At 45.7% G+C, this 23,802-nt stretch overlaps 1 protein-coding gene across 4 annotated transcripts in view; it reads left to right on the top strand.

Annotated features, from left to right (window-relative positions):
- The window catches only part of GRAMD1B (GRAM domain containing 1B), a 348,949-nt gene that overhangs the window by 143,745 nt on the left and 181,402 nt on the right, over positions 1–23,802 (top strand). Inside the window, exon 1 of one of the 4 annotated variants that reach the window (XM_089681635.1) lies at positions 22,983–23,210. The exons of the other annotated variants lie outside the window; for them this stretch is intronic. Within the exon in view, the coding sequence (XP_089537761.1) occupies positions 23,188–23,210 (23 nt within the window). The 5' untranslated portion in view covers positions 22,983–23,187. Of the gene's footprint in view, positions 1–22,982; positions 23,211–23,802 lie in introns of those variants that run through there. 4 annotated transcript variants of the gene reach the window in all.

The raw sequence follows: 23,802 nt of genomic DNA on the forward strand, positions 1-23,802 counted from the left end.
CTAATTTCACTCATCCCTAGTTTGGCTTGTGCCACAGCTCTGCCTGCATCCCATTTCTCGTGTTCTGGTTATTCAGTCTGTTTTGCTGTCACTGGTCTCACCTGTAAGGCAAAGAGAAATCTGCAATCTGGGAAGGTTATGCAGTGCAGCCCATAGCTCCCTTGTATGAGGTGTGACAATTTCATTCCCTGAATGGACTGTAAATAAAAAAAAAAAAAAAAAAAAGAAAGTTTGCTTACCTATACACTAGTGGCTGTCACCTTCAAGGTATTCGCCTTATGCCTTATGAAGAGACACATGTTTCTAGATGACTGTGCTACTGCCGGAAACATTCTTAGAATTTGTTTTCTGGAATGCTGCACAGTATCTTTGTCGTGGTGCACTAAATATCCGGAATATCATCAAATCTGTGTCCTTTTTAAAGGCATTTTCTAATTTTGGAAACAGCCAAATGTGGCAGGGTGCTATGTCAGGGGAATAAGGTGTTTGGTCAAGCTTCAGAATGGATTTCTGGGCCAGGAACTCGCGAAAACGTAACGCATCATGTGCAGGAGCATTGTCTTGGCCAGGGTTCTATTCTTTTCCTCCAAACAGATTTGTTTTGCACTCTGTGTATATTTCCTTTCGTCTTTTGCTTTTTTGGCTTTGTGGACATCTTCCAGACCTTCCTTAAACTGCCTATGCCATTCAAAAACACTTGAGTTTTTCATGGAAATTTTCACCATAAGCCTGCTATGGTAACAGAACTTAAGTTTCACTTGCACTTTTGCCAATTTTCACACAACATTTGATGGTAATCTTCTGCTCCAAATTTCTGTCACTCATTTTCTGCCAACAGTGCAATGTACACATGTTATATCTTCTACTACTCCGTAAAGACCGAGTCCACTGGTCTGTGACCCAAGCGAGTGCAAGTTAGAACAAGTCAGAACAAGCTTGAGTGCGAATGGCTGTATGACGCCCCACCATAGTGCTACACCATGGGCATTCTGGGAATTAAATCGTTACACTCCACAAGTGTTCCTCACCAGATTCTCCAGACTGCACCTCGATGGAGGCCATGTTGGTGTCATAGAGGGTTAATATGGAACCTTTGATAATCGCTGTTACTTGATATATAAAGTCCATATTTTCTATGCAGTTATCTTTGATTTTGGTGCTAGTGAGGTATATAATATTGTATGATTTCATGTGAGATTTTTATCTCCATGGTACAGTCCAACTCTTCCCCCTAATTTATACATATCAATACTACAGGGAATATGATTAAGCTCATGGAATCAGTCTGGTGATGGTGTGATTATTTTACTGGGCCCGACCCCTTAATAACGCTCTGCTGATTGCAACAAAAACAAGGCTTGTTTTGCTAACGCGGAGTAATGTGACTCTTTTCAATCTGCTAATGTCATCACAACACCCCATCTATATGCATGAACAGGACAGGATTTCTCTTTCTCCTCTCCTTTTTATCAAGGGCGCTTTTTATGCAGGAGACTCTCATTTTGAACCAGAGGGACAGTTGCAAATGCTATCCACATGTGCAACAAAGCAATGGACAGACTACAGACATGATCTGATCTGACTGTGTCAAAAATTCTTAATCACCTTAGAGCTGTCTGTGGCAACTTCAGTAGTTCTCAAACTCTGAGTCCAATTTTCTTTAAAGGGAATCAGTCACCAGGAGGTATGGACTGACCATTTGGAAACTCGGGCACTGCCCGAGGGCCCAAGGTCAGTAGGGGGCCCCATGAGATGCCCCTGGTACCTTTTTCATAGGCTTTTTTGAGTTTGGGCAAGGACACAGGGGCCACATAATCCCCTATTGCCTGGGGGCCCATGAGTTGTCATTTCGCCCCTGGTCACCAGTGAGCATTTTTATTAATCTGAATCTCCACTCTTGAATTGTTATGATAGTGCAGGCCTACTTCACTTGATCTTTCATAATTTACTGACATACTTTCCCTGAAAGAGCAGAAGGAGCAATCTGCTTATCAGGTTGTAATGTCCCAATGGAGACATGCCTGTCTTTTGCCTTAACACTGTTGCTACACTAAGGCTCCATCCACACTAGCATTTTTTTAAGCTCCTAGAAGCAGTTAGCATTTTTTTCTTGCTCCCTAGAAGCTAAATAGTGTTATCCTATGTGTCCATACACACTAGTTTAGGCTACTAGCAATATTTGAGCTTTAGCATCTAGAACAGGGGTGGGCAAACTTTTTGACTTGAGGGCCGCAATGGGTTCATATATTGGACCCGGGGGCCGGACCAAGAGTAGATGAATTATGTGTATGTGTCATCCATAGTAAGTATAGTAATATTCCCCCATAGTAAGCATAGTAATTAATCCCCATATAGTAATTCATCCCCCATATAGTAATTCATCCCCCATATAGTAATTCATCCCCCATATAGTAATTCATCCCCCTATAGTAATTCACCCCCCCATAGTAATTCATCCCCCATATAGTAATTCATCCCCCATATAGTAATTCATCCCCCATATAGTAATTCATCCCCCCTATAGTAATTCATCCCCCCTATAGTAATTCATCCCCCCTATAGTAATTCATCCCCCCTATAGTAATTCATCCCCCCTATAGTAATTCATCCCCCATAGTAATTCATCCCCCATATAGTAATTCATTCCCCATATTAATTCATCCCCCATATTAAGTCCCCAAGTCCTCCCTGTGTCAATTCACTTACCTTTGCTCCGCGCGTTCCTCTCGCCGTGTTCCCACGTCGTTCCGGTGTAGCATGAAAATCTGTCTCCTATGAGGATCTGTCCCCCTCGACGTATCTGCGCATGTGCCAGTTTCAGGCATTAGCAGCCGATCGGCGATCTCCGGCACATGCGCAGATACGTCGAGGGGGACAGATCCTCATAGGAGACAGATTTTCATGCTACACCGGTCTTCAGGGCGGACTGTGAAAGGAGCCTAGCTCCGCGGGCCGTAGTTTGCCCATTGGTGATCTAGAAGCAGAAACAAATTTGTAGAGTTTTTTGGAGTGGTTTTCCAGCTTCTTTCTTGCTTTTTTTTTTTTCCTCCACATGTACTTTACATGCTGAGATTTCCCTTCATTTCCTGTTCCATAGCTAAACAGGAAGTGAGAGGAAATCCCTGCAAATTATAGGAATTTCTTGGAGACCCCCAGTTCACCAGAGCTATTGTCCCCATTGGAAGATTTCCCCTCTTACTTTTCAGTGGACAACCCAAAATTTGGGATTTTATTTTACTTTCACTTTCAATGATAATGGTAAGCAGGACAAATAGGTCGAAACATCCAAATGGGGGTACAGACCGCAATAAAAACTGAAAGCTTCCTAATCCTTCTGCACTCTTTCCATAACTAAAAAAAAGTTTATCCTTTAGGTATAATTTAAGTTTTTTTCAGAGCTTTACAGACATGGTTTTTAGTAGATTTGTATGCTGTTAAAGTGGTTATAAAGCCTAACCATGCTTTACCTTGATGCATTTTTTGCATTCAGGTAAAAAAATATTTAGGCATCAGTATCCCGCCTCACCCCCCATTCTATTTACCTGAGCCCTCATTTGATCTATCGCTGTGCACGCCTGTAGCTCTTCTCTCCCTTTAGTTCCGGGTCTCACAGGCTATGCTGGGGCGCCGGGAGCCCGTGGCTCCCACTGCTGTCTATCAAAACCAGTGATGGGGAGGTAGGGCCGAGTTCTGCTGTCTGTGTCAATGGATACAGACAGCAGGGCTTGGGAGTAAGCACACACAAGTGCCCCCATAGGAAGGAGCTTCCCATGGGGGCACTGGACAGAGCGTAGGAGCCAGGAGTGCCAGTGGGGGACCCGAGAAGAGGTTTGGGGCTGCTCTGTGCAGGCAAGTATGATTCTGTTTGTTTTAAAAGTAAACATTTACAACCACTTTAAAATAGAACTAAAGGGAATTTTTTTCATAAAGGATAGGGCAAGGGAAGATTGAAACCGTTGTCAATGTCCCCTTGGGGAGATTTCCCTTCACTTCTTCTCCCATAGTGACCAAAGTGAGTGGCTTTCAGAATGTCACCAGAACTATTGTCCCTACTGGAAGATTTCCCCTCTATTCCTGATCTGGTAGCACCCCAAGTTTGGGGGTTTTCGTTGACTTTCACTCCCGATGATAGCTGAAAATGGAAGAAATGAAATCTCTCTAACGGAGGTATGGACAACAATAAAAACCTGAGAGGTTTTCTAACCCCTCTCCATTCTAAACAAAACAAAATTATTTTAGTTAAACATTGAGGTGCAGTAGTAAACATATCATCATGCAAATTCTGCATACTGTAAGTGTACAAACAAACAGATGACAATAAATTGGGTTGTATAATTGGAACTGATGTTAATGAAGAATTCTGGGCAAAATTATTATTTTTCCCTTCAGTGGGGCTGTGCCTACACTGCATGGGTTAAATGCTCATTTTTGTCTAGGGGTACAGAAAGCAGAGATATTCTTACCCAATCCGCCAATCCTCTGAGTGCAAGACCGGTCCCCGTTGTTCCTGCCCCCTACATGTTAGCAGTCTTGTGAATGGGCTGTTCCTGACGTCATCACACCCATAGACCAGCCCTGGATGTGAGGATGGCATGAACAGTCCACCACTGGATGTGGGGGAGCATGGTTTTCCAAAGGATTGGAGGAATGGGTAAGTACAGCTTTTCCCTGAGCACGGAAAATAATTAGGAATCCTAAATGTCACTGTTACCAGAATAGGATTAGAAAGGATATTTTCTATCTGGGACACCTGTTCCAATGACAACTGTCTAGGAGGAGAGAGATTTTATCTCACTTCCTGTTGTGTTCCTGGAACAGGAGGTTAAGAGAAATTTCTCATTGGTACATTAAAAAAAAAAAAAGCAAAAAAGCAGGGGCTAGAACAATCCCTTAAAGTACACTATACAGTTGTGCTTAAATGTTTGCATACCCCAGCAGATATTGTGAATATAACTGATCGTGCCAAAAAACTGACTTTTATTTCAGGATAGTGATCATATGAAGCCGTTTATTATCACATAGTTGTTTGGCTCCTTTTTAAAATCATAATTATAACAGAAATTATTCAAATGGCTCTGATCAAAGGTTTACATTCCCTGGAATGTTTGGCCCTGATACAGACACACAAGGTGACACACACAGGTTAAAATGGCAGTTAAAGGTTAATTTCCCACATCTGTGGCTTTTTAAATTGCAATTAGTCTGTATATAAATAGTCAATGCGTTTTGTTAGCTTTCACATGGATGCACTGGGCAGGCTAGATACTGAGCCATGAGGAGCAGAGAAGAACTGTCAAAAGACCCGCGTAACAAGGTAATAGAACTTTATAAAGATGGAAAAGGATATAGAAAGATATCCAAAGCCTTGAATATGACAGTCAGTACTGTTCAATCACTTAAGAAGTTGAGCAACTGTTAAAAAAAAAAAAAAAAAAAAGTGGAAAATTCTGGGATCTCTTGATGCCAAGGTCACAAAGAGCAAGAAAAATAGCAGCCGCAACTACCAGAAGAATTGTTCAGGATACAAAGAAAAACCCACAGGTAACCTCGAGAAAAACAGGCTGCTCTGGAAAAAGATGGTGTGGTTGTTTCTAGGAACACAATATGATGATACTTGAACAAAAATGAGCTGCATGGCCAGTTTGCCAGAAAGAAGCCTTTACTGTGCTAATACCACAAAAAATCCCGGATACAACAGGCCCGACAACAGCTTAACACGCCTCAGAGCTTCTGACACATTGTAATCTGGAGTGACCAGCCGAAAATAGAGCTTTTTGGTCACAACCATAAACACTATGTTTGAAGGGGGATCAACAGCGAGAAGAATACCATCCTGACTGTGAAGCATGGTGATTGCTCACTGATGTTTTCAGGAGGGGGGAGGGGTGAGCTCTAAAGGCATGGGAAATCTTGTGAAAAATTATGGCAAGATGAATGGAACATGTTATCAGAAAGTACTGGCAGACAATTTGCATTTTTCTGCACAAAAGCTACACATGGGACACTCTTGGGCTTTCCAGCACGACAATGACTCTAAGCACGCCAACAACAGAAAGAAGGTGAAGGTTCTGTAGTGGCCATCAGTCTCCTGACCTTATTATCATCGAGCCACTATGGGGAGATCTCCAACTTGCAGTTCATGCAAGATGACCAAAGACTTTGCATGACCCGGAGGCATTTTGCCAAGTCGAATGAGCAGCTATACAGTTGTGTTCAAAATAATAGCAGTCAGACATCACTAACCTGATCAATCACTGTTTTTGGTAGAAATGATATTTCTACATGGCAAATAATTTACTAGCAGGTGTAGTAGAGTAATAGAAATCCAACAGACCCAACAGTCATGACATGCATGCTGCTGATTCTGTGTCATTGAATCACTCATTGAAAGGGGCATGTTCAAAATAATAGCAGTGTGGAGTTCTATTAGTGAGGTCATTCATTCTTTGAAAAACAGGTGGCAATTATTGCCCTTATTTAAGGAAGGAAGGCAGCAAATGTTGTGCATGCTGGTTACAGTGCATTTCTCTTTGAAATGCTGAGGAAAATGGGTCATTCCAGACATTGTTCAGAAGAACAGCGTACCTTGATTAAAAAGTTGGAGAGGGGAAAACATATAAAGAAGTGCAGAAAATGATAGGCTGCTCAGCTAAAATGATCGCAAATGCTTTAAAATGGCAACCAAACCTGTGAGGACTGTTACAATTAGAAGACGCCTATGTGAAGCCAAGCTATCTGTAAGAAGCCCCCGCAAAGTCCCACTGTTGGAAAAAAGATGTGCTGAAGGGGTTACAATTTGCCAAAGAGCACATTGACTGGACTAAAGAGAAATGGCGCAACATTTTGTGGACTGATGAAAGTAAGATTGTTCTTTTTGGGTCTAGTGGCCGGAGACAGTTTGTCAGACGACCCCCAAACACTGAATTCAAGCCACAGTACACTGTGAAGACAGTGAAGCATGGTGGTGCAAGCATCATGATACGGGGATGTTTCTCATACTACGGTGTTGGGCCTATTTATCGCATACCAGGGATCATGGATCAGTTTGAATACATCAGAATACTTGAAGAGGTCATGCTGCCTTATGCTGAAGAGGAAATGCCCTTGAAATGGGTGTTCCAACAAGACAACAACCCCAAACACAGCAGTAAACGTGCAACATCTTGGTTCCAGACCAACAAGATTGACGTTGTGGAGTGGCCAGCCCAATCCCCGGATCTTAATCCAATAGAAAACTTGTGGGGTGACATCAAAAATGCAGTTTCTGAGGCAAAACCAAGAAATAGAGAAGAACTGTGGAATGTGGTCCAATCATCCTGGGCTGGAATACCTGATCACAGGGGCCAGAAGTTGGGTGACTCCATGCAACACAGATGTACAGCAGTTCTCAGAAACAGTGCGACTACAACCAAATATTCATGAAGTCATTCAAAGGAAAGCAAAATCTTCAAACATTTTTCAGTTTATATAGTGAATGTTTGAGTTTGTAAAGAAGAATACAAACACTGCTATTTTTTTGAACAGTCTAATATTCACTTTTCCTCAATTGATTTAGAGCAGCGGTTCTCAACCTGGGGGTCGCGACCCCTTTGGGGGTCGAACGACCATTTCCCAGGGGTCGCCTAAGACCATCGGAAAACACATATTTCCGATGGTCTTAGGAACCGAGACACCGCTGCTGTCTCCGGCGATGTGTGGGCGGGATGATATGCTGCCCCTGTCACCGCCTCCTCGCCGCTGATTGGCCACCGGAACTGTAGCTCAGGAGAGGCACACAGGCGGCCAATCACCGGCGAGAAGGTGGAGCTTGGAGAGGAGGAGCCGAGCGGCAGCGAGCGGAGATCGAAGAAGATCGAGGGAGCTGCAGGAACGAGTGAAGAGAGAGGCCAGAGAAGGAAGACAGCTGACAGGTAAGTGCAAATTTTGCTGCTGCAGCCAGGTATGCAGGCTGTAGATGGGAGAGGGAGAGAGCGAGCCCAGGCTGGAGCAGGGGTCAGCAAGGTAAGTATCATTGGTGTCAGTGGAAGGGATAGTGCCCCATCATTTGTGTCACTAATACCAACGATGGGGCACTATTCCTCCCCTCACTGACACCAACGATGGGGCACTATTCCTCCCCCCACTGACACCAACGATGGGGCGCTATTCCTCCCCCCACTGACGCCAACGATGGGGCGCTATTCCTCCCCCCACTGACGCCAACGATGGGGCGCTATTCCTCCCCCCACTGACGCCAACGATGGGGCGCTATTCCTCCCCCCACTGACGCCAACGATGGGGCGCTATTCCTCCCCCCACTGACGCCAACGATGGGGCGCTATTCCTCCCCCCACTGACGCCAACGATGGGGCGCTATTCCTCCCCCCACTGACGCCAACGATGGGGCGCTATTCCTCCCCCCACTGACGCCAACGATGGGGCGCTATTCCTCCCCCCACTGACGCCAACGATGGGGCGCTGTTCCTCCCCCCACTGACGCCAACGATGGGGCGCTGTTCCTCCCCCCACTGACGCCAACGATGGGGCGCTGTTCCTCCCCCCACTGACGCCAACGATGGGGCGCTGTTCCTCCCCCCACTGACGCCAACGATGGGGCGCTGTTCCTCCCCCCACTGACGCCAACGATGGGGCGCTGTTCCTCCCCCCACTGACGCCAACGATGGGGCGCTGTTCCTCCCCCCACTGACGCCAACGATGGGGCGCTGTTCCTCCCCCCACTGACGCCAACGATGGGGCGCTGTTCCTCCCCCCACTGACGCCAACGATGGGGCGCTGTTCCTCCCCCCACTGACGCCAACGATGGGGCGCTGTTCCTCCCCCCACTGACGCCAACGATGGGGCGCTGTTCCTCCCCCCACTGACGCCAACGATGGGGCGCTGTTCCTCCCCCCACTGACGCCAACGATGGGGCGCTGTTCCTCCCCCCACTGACGCCAACGATGGGGCGCTGTTCCTCCCCCCACTGACGCCAACGATGGGGCGCTGTTCCTCCCCCCACTGACGCCAACGATGGGGCGCTGTTCCTCCCCCCACTGACGCCAACGATGGGGCGCTGTTCCTCCCCCCACTGACGCCAACGATGGGGCGCTGTTCCTCCCCCCACTGACGCCAACGATGGGGCGCTGTTCCTCCCCCCACTGACGCCAACGATGGGGCGCTGTTCCTCCCCCCACTGACGCCAGCGATGGGGCGCTGTTCCTCCCCCCACTGACGCCAGCGATGGGGCGCTGTTCCTCCCCCCACTGACGCCAGCGATGGGGCGCTGTTCCTCCCCCCACTGACGCCAGCGATGGGGCGCTGTTCCTCCCCCCACTGACGCCAGCGATGGGGCGCTGTTCCTCCCCCCACTGACGCCAGCGATGGGGCGCTGTTCCTCCCCCCACTGACGCCAGCGATGGGGCGCTGTTCCTCCCCCCACTGACGCCAGCGATGGGGCGCTGTTCCTCCCCCCACTGACGCCAGCGATGGGGCGCTGTTCCTCCCCCCACTGACGCCAGCGATGGGGCGCTGTTCCTCCCCCCACTGACGCCAGCGATGGGGCGCTGTTCCTCCCCCCACTGACGCCAACGATGGGGCGCTGTTCCTCCCCCCCACTGACGCCAACGATGGGGCGCTGTTCCTCCCCCCCACTGACGCCAACGATGGGGCGCTGTTCCTCCCCCCCACTGACGCCAACGATGGGGCGCTATTCCTCCCCCCCACTGACGCCAACGATGGGGCGCTATTCCTCCCCCCCACTGACGCCAACGATGGGGCGCTATTCCTCCCCCCCACTGACGCCAACGATGGGGCGCTATTCCTCCCCCCCACTGACGCCAACGATGGGGCGCTATTCCTCCCCCCCACTGACGCCAACGATGGGGCGCTATTCCTCCCCCCCACTGACGCCAACGATGGGGCGCTATTCCTCCCCCCCACTGACGCCAACGATGGGGCGCTATTCCTCCCCCCCACTGACGCCAACGATGGGGCGCTATTCCTCCCCCCCACTGACGCCAACGATGGGGCGCTATTCCTCCCCCCCACTGACGCCAACGATGGGGCGCTATTCCTCCCCCCCACTGACGCCAACGATGGGGCGCTATTCCTCCCCCCCACTGACGCCAACGATGGGGCGCTATTCCTCCCCCCCACTGACGCCAACGATGGGGCGCTATTCCTCCCCCCCACTGCAAAATTACAGTTATGAAGTAGCAACGAAAATAATTTTATGGTTGGGGGTCACCACAACATGAGGAACTGTATTAAGGGGTCGCGGCATTAGAAAGGTTGAGAACCACTGCTATAGAGGAACACCACAAATTTGATCTATTTTTCTTCATGTTTTGATTTGGAATAGAATGTGTCGTGTTCCCAATGCATTTGTGTGTATGGAAATAAAAACCATTAGAAGGATTTTGAGCTTTATTCACTTTTTTCAACACACGGCTATTATTTTGAACACAACTGTACCTCTGCAAGATTTTGGGGTCTCATAGACAAGTATTACAAAAGATTGCATGCTGTCATTGATAAAGGGGGCAATACACAGGATTAAGAACTGAGGGTATGCAGACTTTTGAACAGGTCACATTTAATTTGTTTACTTGTTGCCATGTTTTGTTTTATGATTGTACTATTCTGTTATAATCTACAGTTGAATATGAATTTCATACTAAATAAAAATTTGTTTTGCCTGCTTACTCATGTTTTCTTTAAAAATGGTATGTACTGTATACCACCAATTCTCCAAGGGGATGCAAGCTTTTGAGCACACCTGTTTGTGAACCCTCACCTTGTACAACAACCCGTTCAGTTTGAAATGAAAGGCAAGACGTGTGTGTGTATACAGTATGTTATATATATATATATATATATATATATATATATATATATATATATAAACATTACAATCAAATAACCTCTGTATAGAGCTGCATTAGGGGCTTAGACAGCTCGGGATGGAGAAATAGTAGTACACTGATCTTCCCAGTAAATGGACTGATCTTCCCAGTAAATGGCTGTGCAGGGGTGGGGGGTGTCAGCACAAGTCTGATTATTGGAGGACAGGCAGGCTGTGTTCCCAGCACAGCCAGAAAAGTGACCACACTGAGATAGATGTGATGTAATCCCCAGCCTGGTCAGTTTGAAATAGGAAAGCAGGACTGGCAGGATCACCAAGTATGTCACACAAAGGAAGCAATACAAAGAGGACAGGATACTTTTTAATATGAGTACAACAGACCCATATTAGGAATATGAAATGTTGGGATAACATAAACTTTAAACTAAAAAAAGATTTGCTTAAAAACGTTAAGACCCTGTGCATGTGCATGAGGCTAGTGCGGTGCATGAGGCTGCAGAATTTAGGTGTGGGCAAATTACACAGCTGCGCTGTCGGCAGCCTGTCGAGGTCTGAGAGTCTGACAGCTGCTGGATGGTGCAACTAATGTTATGGGCAGTGTTCACCCAAGGAAGAATGCCTGGAACATGGACTTCTTGCACTCGGGCCATTCATCCCTGGGCAAATACTGCCTTAAATGATATACCCACTAGGTGCACTTTCCAGCTGCAGAAGCTGTCAGTCTTTGAGTGTGACAGGCTGTGGGGTTGGACAGGTGCCAAAAACCTGGCTGGAGTTTGGGCTCATGTACACTGCAGCTGATAAACTCATGTTTAGAAGATGTTCAGCTGGTTTTTTTTCAGCAGCCCCTGAACTCACCCTGATGTTTTCATATGTGTCCATGTACACATCTTCATTTACAGTCGTTTACAGGTATTTGACTTTACAGTCGTTTTTTTTAACGCAGGAAACTTGCGTTCGACGATCAATTTTATCAGCGTTTCAAATGCAAAACGCTTGTAAATGCGGCAAATTGCTTGCAATTTTTTTTTTAACTCTTCCAGTTCCCGATGCTGTCCAGAGCCTTTTTTCATCATGAAAAATGCATGCAAAGCATTTTCAAGGTACTCAGATGGACAAAACACTGAACACAGGATGTTCCTACCAAGCTTGTCACACATTGTAAGGATCAATTCACACCTCTCCCACCCTTGGAAGCAAAAGATATGTTAATGACCATTCACACCTCAAATTCCTCATGAAGACCCCCTGCCAGGTGGCCTTAATGACTCACTCCACCAGACAACTTTCCCACCCTTGGAAACACATACTGCTGTCTCTGCTTCTACTCTCTGTATTTCTCTGAAACAGTCTGAAATAGTTAATAATTTACCACTTTTCAGTGCATTCTGGGCATTTGGGAGGTTCTCCTGTGCTTATCTTTTAAAAAACGCTTCTAAACGCAAACGCACATAAACGCGTTATGCAAACGTGGCTAAACAGACCTACGTTTTCCAGCAGTCAGTTTCCATCGTTCACAAGTGTCCCGTGTGCATGGAGCCTTAGGCTTTATCATTTTGTTTTTATGTTTATTTTTTCTATTCAGGTTTTCCTGCGTAAATCTGATACTAATGGCAGCGTAGGCCTGTGAAGATTTCTGTTTGCACTGTTACTAATTCAGGGACAATTCCCTGTATAGAGCTGCATCAACTTTAAATATGAAAGCCAAACGCTTGTAAACACATTGGTAAGATATTTGCAGCGTGGGCGCATAGAAGTAGTTCTGCACAATTGTCAAACATTGTCTGGGTTGTATTATTTTCTGCAAGAATCACAAAATTCTACTTTTTTTTATTAGAATCTGCTTCGCGCTATTTAGCCTTGTAATTATGAAGATTATAATTTTGTTTTTAGGGGCCCACAAAAAAACAAACCTCAAATTGCACTCATCGGCCACTTTATTAGGTGCACCTGTTCAATTGCTTGGTAACGCAAATTACTAATCAGCCAATCACATGGCAGCAACTCAATGCATTTCGGCATCTAGATGTGGTGAAGACGACTTGCTGAAGTTCAAACTGGGCATCAGAATGGGGAAGAAAGGAGATTTAAGTGATTTTGAACGAGGCATGGTTTTTGGAGTATTTCAAAATCTGCTGATCTACTGGGATTTTTATGCACAGCCATCTGTAGGGAAATCAAGAGTCATCAGACCAGGCAATGTTTTATACTGCACTGATGGATGTAGAGTGTTCCTTGACAATAGTAAGCCATGGTAAAAGGATCCACTCCAGAAGCTGGTTAGGGGGAGGGAGCAGTCTGCTGAGTCAATCAGTCTGTTGCTGCTTTGTCACTGTCCAGTCACAGGCTGTGGGCAGGTAGGGGACCAGGTTGTATTGCTTAACAGGAGCAGAGAAAAGTTGGGTCCAGGCTAGCTGTGCTGTCTGGCAGGGATTGTAAATCTCAAGACTGCATGGACAGAAATACAAATTCTTAGTTGGGGAACCATCTCCTATATATGTATTCAGAGTTCAGCTTTAAGTGTCTGCTGGCATGAATAGGTCAGTCAGGGCTGCTAATAGAGGGTAAAGCCAGCCTGTCTATACTGGGTCCAGGTCTAATCAGTTCAGCTGGGGGTTTGGGGCAGAGAAGGGACTCTTTAAATTGGAACTTCACTCTCCCAATCAACAATGACTATTTGTATTCCTTATGCTGCTAGCATTTGTAAATTGATAGGAAAGTATGTCATATTACTTGTGTTTTTAAACTTTTTTTTTTCCACAGTTCTTCAGTAATTTCCTGGTTTCCAGACCTGGGCAAATGATGTCATACATTCTAGGTGTCCTCAGGAGGGGAGGAGGGGTTTTCTCAGCTAAGCACACCTTCCTTACTGCATGCATGCCTGAGCTAAGGGCAGATGGATTCCAGGACGTTAATGCTACATGAATCATCCACCCTTACTAAAGGTGACCACGACCAGAAATGCTAGGGGGGGTGTCTTTTCAAACTGACTTCTCAGCAAAATAAAGCATGGAGACATGAATGGATGGGTGGGTTTGCTTTGAATATTATAAATGAATTAAGTAGCATTCTGGTTTATGATGCTCAGATGCAGTGTAGTTCCGCTTCAAATACTTTTGGGCACGTGCATAATAATCCCTCAGGCTGTAGCTCCCATAGAATAAATAAAAGGTCCCTAGAGCCCATCCGTTCAGGAGCAGGGGTTGGGGACTGATAGGACACTCAGTGCATCATTTGTTAGACATGCATTTCTTTTGAATTTTTTGTTGCTATTCTGTCTCATTGTTACAATACACCGAACATTAGATTTTTAGACTGATCATCTATTTGTGAGTGGGCAAACATTCAAAATCAGCCGGGGATCAAATACTTATTTCCTTCACTGTATATGAGGGGACCCTATGATTTTTAATGGCGGCCCTGAAGCAAGCAAGTGGAAATAGCTGTGTGAATATGCAGTGCAGTTTGCAGAGGCAGATATAGGCTGAAGGGCACTCCTGTGCACAGCAATGGCTGGGGTTCCTCTATAATGCACATCATTGGTAATGAACATACTCTTGGTTACATAACACATGTCCAATTTCCATCACCTCCAGGTTTATTAATATGTAAAAGGCACTGAGTATAACGGGTTGAACGTAAAAGAAATATGTGATCTTTGAGATTGCTTCAACCTTTCTGAACACATTGCAAGCCTTCAAGCCATAGGCTCTCCTCCTCTGACATAACTTGTCCCTACCTCACCCTCTGCACACAAGTCCTCCCACCTGGGTGCCAAAGTGGTCTTTGTTCCTTTACAAACCAACGTGACCATTTCTCCTAGAACAGAGGCAGGTCTGAAAGGACTGCAGAAGCCAGGCTTATGAGATGCAGATAATTATTAGGAGGCACCAAAACGACATCTTGTTCCCAGCACCTGCTCTCTTCTCATTAGCTTCTCTTCCCCGGTGCTCGAAATGAGTCAGCTTTGCCTGAGGCTCCACAGTGTATATGGAATTGCTGAGTCTGTGAATAGATGTGATGACATCTTGCTTTATGCTCATCACCCTAGTGTCACCTTTTAGCTGCTGACGGTGTGCCGGACAAACGTGGTAAAAACTGTCAGTCCAGTGTCGTATTCAAACAAGTGCAGCACAGTTTGTTTTACCTCTCTGTTGCCATGTCCCATTTTTAGTTAAGAGAGAGCCAGCTACATTCCACTGTGCACAAGGCCCAGCGTAACTGTCACGTAGCTCTGTGACCACGTAACTGTCCATGGCACTGCTGTCCCAGGATGCCATCCGATCAGAGATGCTGAGAGTGTGATGCTCATTCAGAGTGACAGCTGAGCTCTGTCACCTGACACAGACTCCATTGGCTGGGATCAGTCACCTGATGCTGGGAACAGATGGTCAGATGTCCTACGTTCACAACTACCGTGTCCTATTTTTTCTTCCTTTTTTATATATGTGGAAATATAGACCAGTGTAGACAAGGGAAAGCCAGTACTACTGTTTACTTTCCAGATGTTTGCATTATCTTCAACACTGCACGTTCAGAGACATCAATATGGATCATATGGATCCCAACTCTCCTAGATTGTAAGCTCGAAAGAGCAGGGCCCTCGATCCCCTCATGTTTTGCATTGTATTGGTATTGTTCTGTCACATGTTCTGTCCCCCTTTGTAATGTACAGCGCTGAGCGAACTATTGGCGCTTTATAAATACTGTATAATAATAATATTAATAACTGTGAATAAGCCAAATTTAGATGTGCTATGATAATAGACCCCCAAGCAACAATAGAGGCTTTCCAACAACAACAGACCCCCCCCCCAGCAACAAAATACACCCCCAGCAACAATAGATCTACCCCAGCAACAATACATCTCTGCTGACAATAGATCTGCCCCAGCAACAAAAGACCTCTGCTGACAGCAATAGATCACTCAGCAGCCGGCATCAATAGACCCCCCCCCCAAACATTAGATCCCCTAACAACATAAGAACCATAGAGCAACAATAGACCCCCCAGCTACAATAGATCTTCAGCAATTAGCATCAATAGACACTCCAACAAACCCAGCCCCCTTTACCAGTACAAACATTCTGTGCTGGAGGTGCTGGAACTGCGTTCCCCCATGTTCTACTGAAAAGAAAGCCCTGATTGTAACCTCTTGCTTTATTTATACTTTAGCTCCTGTGCACCCAAATCCCCCTCTTCCCTGGCAGCCTGCTGTATATGAGGACTGCTGCATACTGTGTAAGAGAAGCAGCCTATGTCCGGCGGTCTGACACATCCCCTGTGCGGTCACAAACACTGTGCTTTAATCAGCAACATTTTAAAGTGGACTAAAGACAGCCAGTGTGTTTATTGCAATGTCTCTTCAGCAATAAAATACACCTACCTACATGCTCATGGTCTTTCTTAGAATATACACTGAGCTGCATACTGTACTTGTGAGCCAGCATGACTGAACTCCTCGCATATGAGGGACCAATGTTGTCCTGTGCCAGCCAATCAGGATGGCTGAAGACTGGCACCTAGAAGAAACTAGGGAGAAGATGCTGGGTGAGGGACCTCATGGGCATCGCACTGTTGGAGCTCAAGGAAGTACCTTTGGAATTTAGTTCCACTTTAAAGCTTAACTCTAGTCAAACGTGAACCCCTCCCACTCAATCCATCCCGCATGCTTTTTCTTTTTCTGACCTTGAAGCGGTAGCAAACTGTCTTTTTGAAGTTGTACCTACAGGTAAGCTTACACTCAGGCTTACCTGATGGTACAATGAATATCTCCTAAACACGTACTGTTTAGGAGATATTCACATCTGCAATAGACGATGTTGTCACCCGCGTGTGCACTGTGATGCTCTGCATTCAGGATACACAGTATGCCGTGGAATCGACATCATTGAGACCCTGGCCATTCAAGCGGCTGGAGCCCATTAACCCGGAAAGAAGACTGGGTGAAGATGGAAGCGCCCGCGGAGCCATGACAGAGCTGTGCTGGAGGGCTCTGTTTGCAGGTAGGTAAGTCATACTTGCAGTGCGGAGCATACTAGTACATTATGACTTAAACCTGATTGGGGCCAGATTTTTTGTATTTTTGTGGCAGTTTACTACCACTTTAGGATTTACGTAAAGTAGAAGTTCAGTCAAGCACTAACTATACTTAAATCTACTCCCACCCCTATTCTAAGCCTATTCTAAATAACCTGTTAAGGAAAGTTCTGTATACTGACCTATGCAGAGGGTGGCTCGGTCAAGTCACATGATGGGGTCCGTGCTCTGGCTTCAGTGATCAGACAATGGCTGCAGAGCCTGGGTGATGATATCACCCATAGGCTTACTATGAGGCATCCGTTGTCTTTTGTCCCTCCTCCATACTGAAGCCAGTACTGGGAACCAATCAAGTGACTAGACCAGAGCGCCCTCAGAGTAGGTAAGTAAATCTGACATATAGATCTATATATTATGTACACAGTAGCTAAATGGTTAGCACTTTTGCCTGGCAGTACTAGGGTCGTTGGTTTGAATCTCAACCACGGCACCACTGCCTGGAGTTTGCATGTTCTCCCTGTGCCTGCGTGGGTTTCCTCCAGGTACTCCGGTTTCCTCCCACACTCTAAAAGACATGCTGGTAGGTTAATTGGCTCCTGTTTAAACTGGCCTTAGTATGTGTATGTATGAATGTAAGTTAGGGACCATAGATTGTACGCCCCTTGAGGGTTAGGGACCTTAGATTGTACACCCCCTGAGGATGAGGGACTGATGTAAATGTACAATATATATGGAAAGCGCTGTGTAAGGTCACGGTGCTATATAAGTACCTGTAATAAATAAATAAAATATACAGGTGAAACTCGAAAAATTAGAATATTGTGCAAAAGTTCATTTATTTCAGTAATGCAACTTAAAAGGTGAAACTAATATATGAGATAGACTCATTACATGCAAAGCAAGATAGTTCAAGCCGTGATTTGTCATCAATGTGATGATTATGGCTTACAGCTCATGAAAACCCTAAATCCACAATCTCAGAAAATGAGAATATTACATGCAATCAATAAAACAAGGATTGTACATAGAACAATATCGGACCTCTGACAAGTATAAGCATGCATATGTACTCAGTACTTGGTTTGTGCCCCTTTTGCAGCAATTACTGCCTCAATGCGGCGTGGCATGGAAGCTATCAGCCTGTGGCACTGCTGAGGTGTTATGGAAGACCAGGATGCTTCAATAGGGACCTTCAGCTCTTCTATTGTTCGGTTTCATGTCTCTCATCTTTCTCTTGGCAATGTCCCATAGATTCTCTATGGGGTTCAGGTCAGGCAAGTTTGCTGGCCAATCAAGCACGGTAATCCCACGGTCATTGAACCAGGTTTTGGTGCTTTTGGCAGTGTGGGCAGGTGCCAAGTCCTGCTGGAAAATGAAGTCAGCATCCCCATAAAGCTCGTCTGCGGAAGGAAGCATGATGTGCTCCAAAATCTCCTGGTAGACCGCTGCGTTGACCCTAAAGACCAGTGGACCAGCAGATGACATGGCTCCCCAAATCAACACAGACTGTGGAAACTTTACGCTGAACTTCAAGCCTCTTGCAGTGTGTGCCTTTCCATTCTTCCTCCATACTCTGGGTCCTTGCTTTCCGAATGAGATGTAAAAGTTGCTCTCATCAGAAAAGAGGACTTTGGACCACTGAGCAACAGACCAGGTCTGTTTTTCTTTAGCCCAGGTAAGACGCCTCTGACGTTGTTTGTTGTTCAGGAGCGGCTTGACAAGAGGAATACGACATTTGAAGCCCATGTCCAGGATCCGTCTGTGTGTGGTGGCTCTTGATGCACTGACTCCAGCTTCAGTCCACTCCTTGTGAAAGTCCCCAACACTTTTGTATTTCAATGGTTTTTATTAATTTTAAACAGTAGAAAACAGAGGCAACAAAACACACCCACGCAGGGGCTATCAATTGCACCGATAAAAAAGGCATAATAGAGCAGACAACGCTCTAATTCCAATAAGTCCCCCAACACTTTTGAATGGCCTTCTGCTGACAATCCTCTCCAGGCTGCAGTCATCCCTGCTGCTTGTGCACCTTTTTCTTCCACATAACTTTCTATTAATGTGCTTTGATACAGCACTTTGGGAACATCCAACTTCTTTTGCAATTACCTTTTGAGGCTTTCCCTCCTTATGGAGGGTGTCAGTGATGGTTTTCTGCACAACTGTCAGGTCAGTAGTCTTTCCCATGATTGTGATTCCTACTGAACCAGACTGAGAGATCATTTAAAGGCTCAGGAACCCTTTGCAGCTGTTATGGCTTAATTAGCTGATTAGAGTGGGACACTTTGAGCTGAGAATATTCCACCTTTTCACAATATTCTCATTTTCTGAGATTGTGGATTTGGGGTTTTCATGAGCTGTAAGCCATAATCATCACAATTATGACAAATCACGGCTTGAACTATCTTGCTTTGCATGTAATGAGTCTATCTCATATATTAGTTTCACCTTTTAAGTTGCATTACTGAAATAAATGAACTTTTGCACAATATTCTAATTTTTCGAGTTTCACCTGTAGAAGCCTTAGAATGGAGGTGGGAGTAAATCTAAAGGATAAGTTGACCTTTGGAACATGTTGCATGTTCCACCCGTTTTCAGGGTGGAATATGTAACATGTTCCCATAGCTGAAGCTGCGCCCACTGCTCCCCTCTGACAGATACTATGGGGAGAGGTTTCCTGTACTATCTGTCAGATTTGAAAACCGCCCACACGGTCGCATCACTCATTCACAGAGTTCTGTGAATGAATGCCTACAAGTCCTGGCAGCCTTAGTGGCTGTCGGCTTGTAGTTTTCAATGAACTACCATGGCGCTGTGGAGCACTGTGGTAGTTCATTGAAGTTTCGCGTCAGTATATCTGCTTCACCGTACCTCCTGGACAGGTCTGCAGGAGACCTGCATGGTATCAGCGATCTACTAATCGCGATCGCTGGTGAAATGCTTTACAGGCTCCTTGGACAAAAATAATAAATGCACATTTATTTACCTGCAAAAAAGTGCATTTTATTATTTTTGTCCAAAAGGTAACCTTATCCTTTAAGTATAGTTAGTGTTTGACTAAGCTTCCACTTTAAATCATATCTGAATCTAAGAACAAAAATGAATGTTATTGCAGCTTACCAATCCTTCGCTATTGCAGATGCATTTGTGTTTTTTTTTTTTTTGCACTTTTTTTTAACTTTATTTCAACCTGTTAATCCTGCCATTAACACATTCCTGTCCTAGAGTAACAAGTGTACTGAGCAGTGTTGTCATTCTAGGAAAGAAAGGGTGCTAGGATTACATAACTCTGTGTTAGGACTGCATAACCCCTCTGTCTCTTCCCCATAACAGGTGGTGTTTTGTAGTCCACTGAGATAGCTGGGAACAATGCAAACTGATAGAGTCCAGAAGCAGAGATGACAGGAAGTTATTATGTCACATGATTTCTGGCAGGACACGTAGGTTTATATTTTTTTTTTGCATTTGGCAAACAGATATAACAAAACACATTCAATGGTCTATTTAATAGACCGAAAGAGAGCAAATAGGGGAAAGTTATTGTTAGAGTTTACATACTTTAACTCGGCTGTCTAGCTCCCTGACCAGTACCAATTCCTCATGCAGGGACTACTAATCCAGCTCTGCAGATGTGCCTGCACTGTTCAGTCCCTGACAGTCCGCTCGCAATGACATCACACCTGGATCTGGAGAGGACCCCTCTGATGGATAGCCAAAAGGAAGTGTTCATGTTATACAAGCAGGAGCATGGATGCCCAAAAAAGGACCCTGCCTCATGTAAACCAAAGAGAAGACTCAGGACCAAGGATTTAGGAAATATAAAAAGTCAGTTTTCATGTTGCTTGTTAATGGCAGCAATCAGAAGGGTTGGGAGCGAGGAGTTTGGAGGAGTTTCTTGTTTTTCCCAGAGATAGGCTTTAAACTCACTGATGGTTGAAGTGCAGTAGCTTTTACTGTTTAGGGAGTTCCAGTCTGCTGGACCGCTGCTCCCACATCAGATATATGGACCTCACCTCAGAGAGATGGATGGTTGCTTTGCCATTGAAGAGGTGGACGGCTGCTCTCGCCTCTGGAGAGGTGGACGGCTGCTCTCGCCTCTGGAGAGGTGGACGGCTGCTCTCGCCTCTGGAGAGGTGGACGGCTGCTCTCGCCTCTGGAGAGGTGGACGGCTGCTCTCGCCTCTGGAGAGGTGGACGGCTGCTCTCGCCTCTGGAGAGGTGGACGGCTGCTCCCCCATTGGAATATATGGATACTTTAGAAGATTGCAGAGGAAGTTGAGCTTGGTGTAACTTAGACACACTATTAAAGTAAATACAAAAGTAAAAACAAGTCTGTTTACCCGCTTCCGCGCCGCCTTATAGCGAAAATACCGCTGCATGGGTGCACAACATCACGTATATATATGTGAGTTTGCAATTCTGGGTAGGGGGCACGCGTGCGCAGCCAATCGCGGTCTCTGCTGTCAATCACCGGGTCCTGGCCGGTGATTCCCTGCCGGCACCCGGCGATCGCCGAGGATTTCTGATGGGGGAGAAATCTGTATTTAAACAATCTCTCCCCTGTCAGCTCCTGCACACTGTTTTGTAGGGCTCTGCATAACAGAGCCCTGCAAAGCAGTGTGCTTACAGTGAAACACACACACAGCACACATAGTAAAACAGCACACAGTTAACCCTTTGAGCGCCCCACATGTTAACCCCTTCCTGCCCAGTGCCGTTAGTACAGTATCAGTGATTTTTTATTAGCACTGATCACAGTATTGGTGTCAATGGGAATGTCGGTGACACCAAGTTATTCCCCCCCAGTGTCCGAATGCCTGCCGCAGTTCCGCTATAAGTCGCTGATCGCCGCCATTACTATTACTACCATTACTAATAATTAAAAAAAAAAAATCCCAGTATGTATACCGCCATTTGTGCATGGGTGTAACTTTCAAGTAAACCAATTAATATTCACATATTGGGATTTTTATTTTTTAGCAAAGACATGGAGCAGAATACATTTTGGCCTAAATTTATGGCGAAATTAGATTTTTTTAAATTTTTTTACTGGACATGTTTAATAGCGAAAAAGTGAGAAATATATAGTTTTTTTCAAAATTGTTTTTTTTTTTGTTTGTTTTTATAGTGCAAAAAATAAAGAATGCACAGGCGATCAAATACCACCAAAAGAAAGCTGTACTTGTGGGGGGAAAAAAAGGACGTAAATTTCATTTGGGCGCAGTGTTGCATGACCGCGCAATTGTCAGTTAAAATAATGCAGCGCCGTATCGCACAAAATGGCCTGGTCAGGAAGGGGGTAAATCCTCTGGGCGGCGAGGGGTTAACATTATTTAATTATCCTCCCTGACTTTGCATAAGCCATGAAAAGCTAAGGCTACAATTGAACTTTAATAAGGATGCTGTTCTAGACCTCTATATGATTGCACTGCTTATTTCTGGATACTGACATCCTGGAAATATGGAACAATACTCGCAGCAGTGTTTGTATTTTGTTTAGTATAGTGTTCATGTAGGCATCTATACACACCATGATGTCCTTTGCTCATAAGTTCCAATATATCTACAATGAAAGGTGGTCCTTCCCATCTTAGAATGTTGGGGGAGTACAATGTTCGTTGAGAAAGTCTCACTCCTGTCATGTGGTTCACTCCTGTCAGGTGTTTCAATCACAGGTATGCCGTACTTTGCACATTTTTTTTTTTTGGTTTCTCTGCTGATTCAGGGAGAAAACTGAGCTACTTTGCACGTGGCAGTGTAATGAAATGTGCGAGGAGAGAACAGTGTTAACTACAGGGAGCAGGATGTTATTTTTAAGATCTCTAGCTGAACATGTGTCTCCATCCTAGTAATTACTGCAAAGGCAACTGTGGTCCAGAGGGAGGCTGGGAGGGGGGGGGGAGACAGTGAAGGGTGCCTTGCTGCACAGGGCACTTGTATGCTGAATATTTTGGTGTTACAGGGTCCCTCTGTAAGTTCTGATTCTTGTCCAATACTTTGCAGATTCCCCCTCCCACTCAGAGGCAGAGTGTCTGGTAGGAATGCCAATTCTGGCTTTGCTTCCCACATCTCTCTCAATTCTGCACATGCTCGGCTCACATTGTCAGCAGAGGAGCTGTGCTCTACAGCTCTGGTGGGAGAGAGAGAGAGAGAAGAGGAAGAGTGTGAGAGGACAAGAGGGGACATATACATTACCCAGCAGGCCTGACAGTCGCCTTATTTTTTTTATCCAATATGCCCTGGAACATAGACAGCTGGGACTGGGCAGGCTGCGATGTGCCCATTGCCCGAGCATCTCTGCACTAATGAAAGGGTTCAGGCTTGTCTGGTAAGCAGAGACGCCAGTCATTCTTCACACCTTTCTAGCACCTTATCCCCCCCATCCCTGACGTAGTGCTCCTGTCTGATTTGGAAGTTGGCTTCTGGTTACTCGTTTTTCTGCAGCACTTACTGTGAGCGTCCATTGCCAGACTGCAGCTGTCAGAAGCTCATTCATGGACTGAAGAGACGCACTGTGGGCAGCTCCTGGGATGAACGCAGGATGGCTTTCAGGTTTCTCATCCTCCGTCTGCCTCCATCCCCTCTTAGCGTAGCCCCATGTACTTCCCAGGGGGTGATGAGTCCCAGGCTGTCCTGGCAGGTTCTCATCACTACCCTACCATAGCCTTTCCTTGTTGGTAGATTTTAGCAGACGTAGGCAACTTATCTCCTCTGTTGTTGCAGAACTACAAGGTATGCTGGGACCTGTAGTCCCACAACAGCTGTAGAGTTCCAAGTTGCTGTAGTATAAATGTTTTCCTTTCCCATTTAGTCACACTAGTGCTAATTTGAACCCGCAATGTCTTGTAAGGCATGTAAGCCTTTTTAGTAGTCTGGTGTGACGTTTTTGTTCAATTTTGTGTGTCGGATTATTTCCTCTT

The sequence above is a fragment of the Staurois parvus genome, unplaced genomic scaffold, assembly GCF_062004578.1.
Source record: "Staurois parvus isolate SC_StPar_1 unplaced genomic scaffold, SC_StPar_1.0 ptg000274l, whole genome shotgun sequence".
Classification (NCBI taxonomy): Eukaryota; Metazoa; Chordata; class Amphibia; order Anura; family Ranidae; genus Staurois; species Staurois parvus.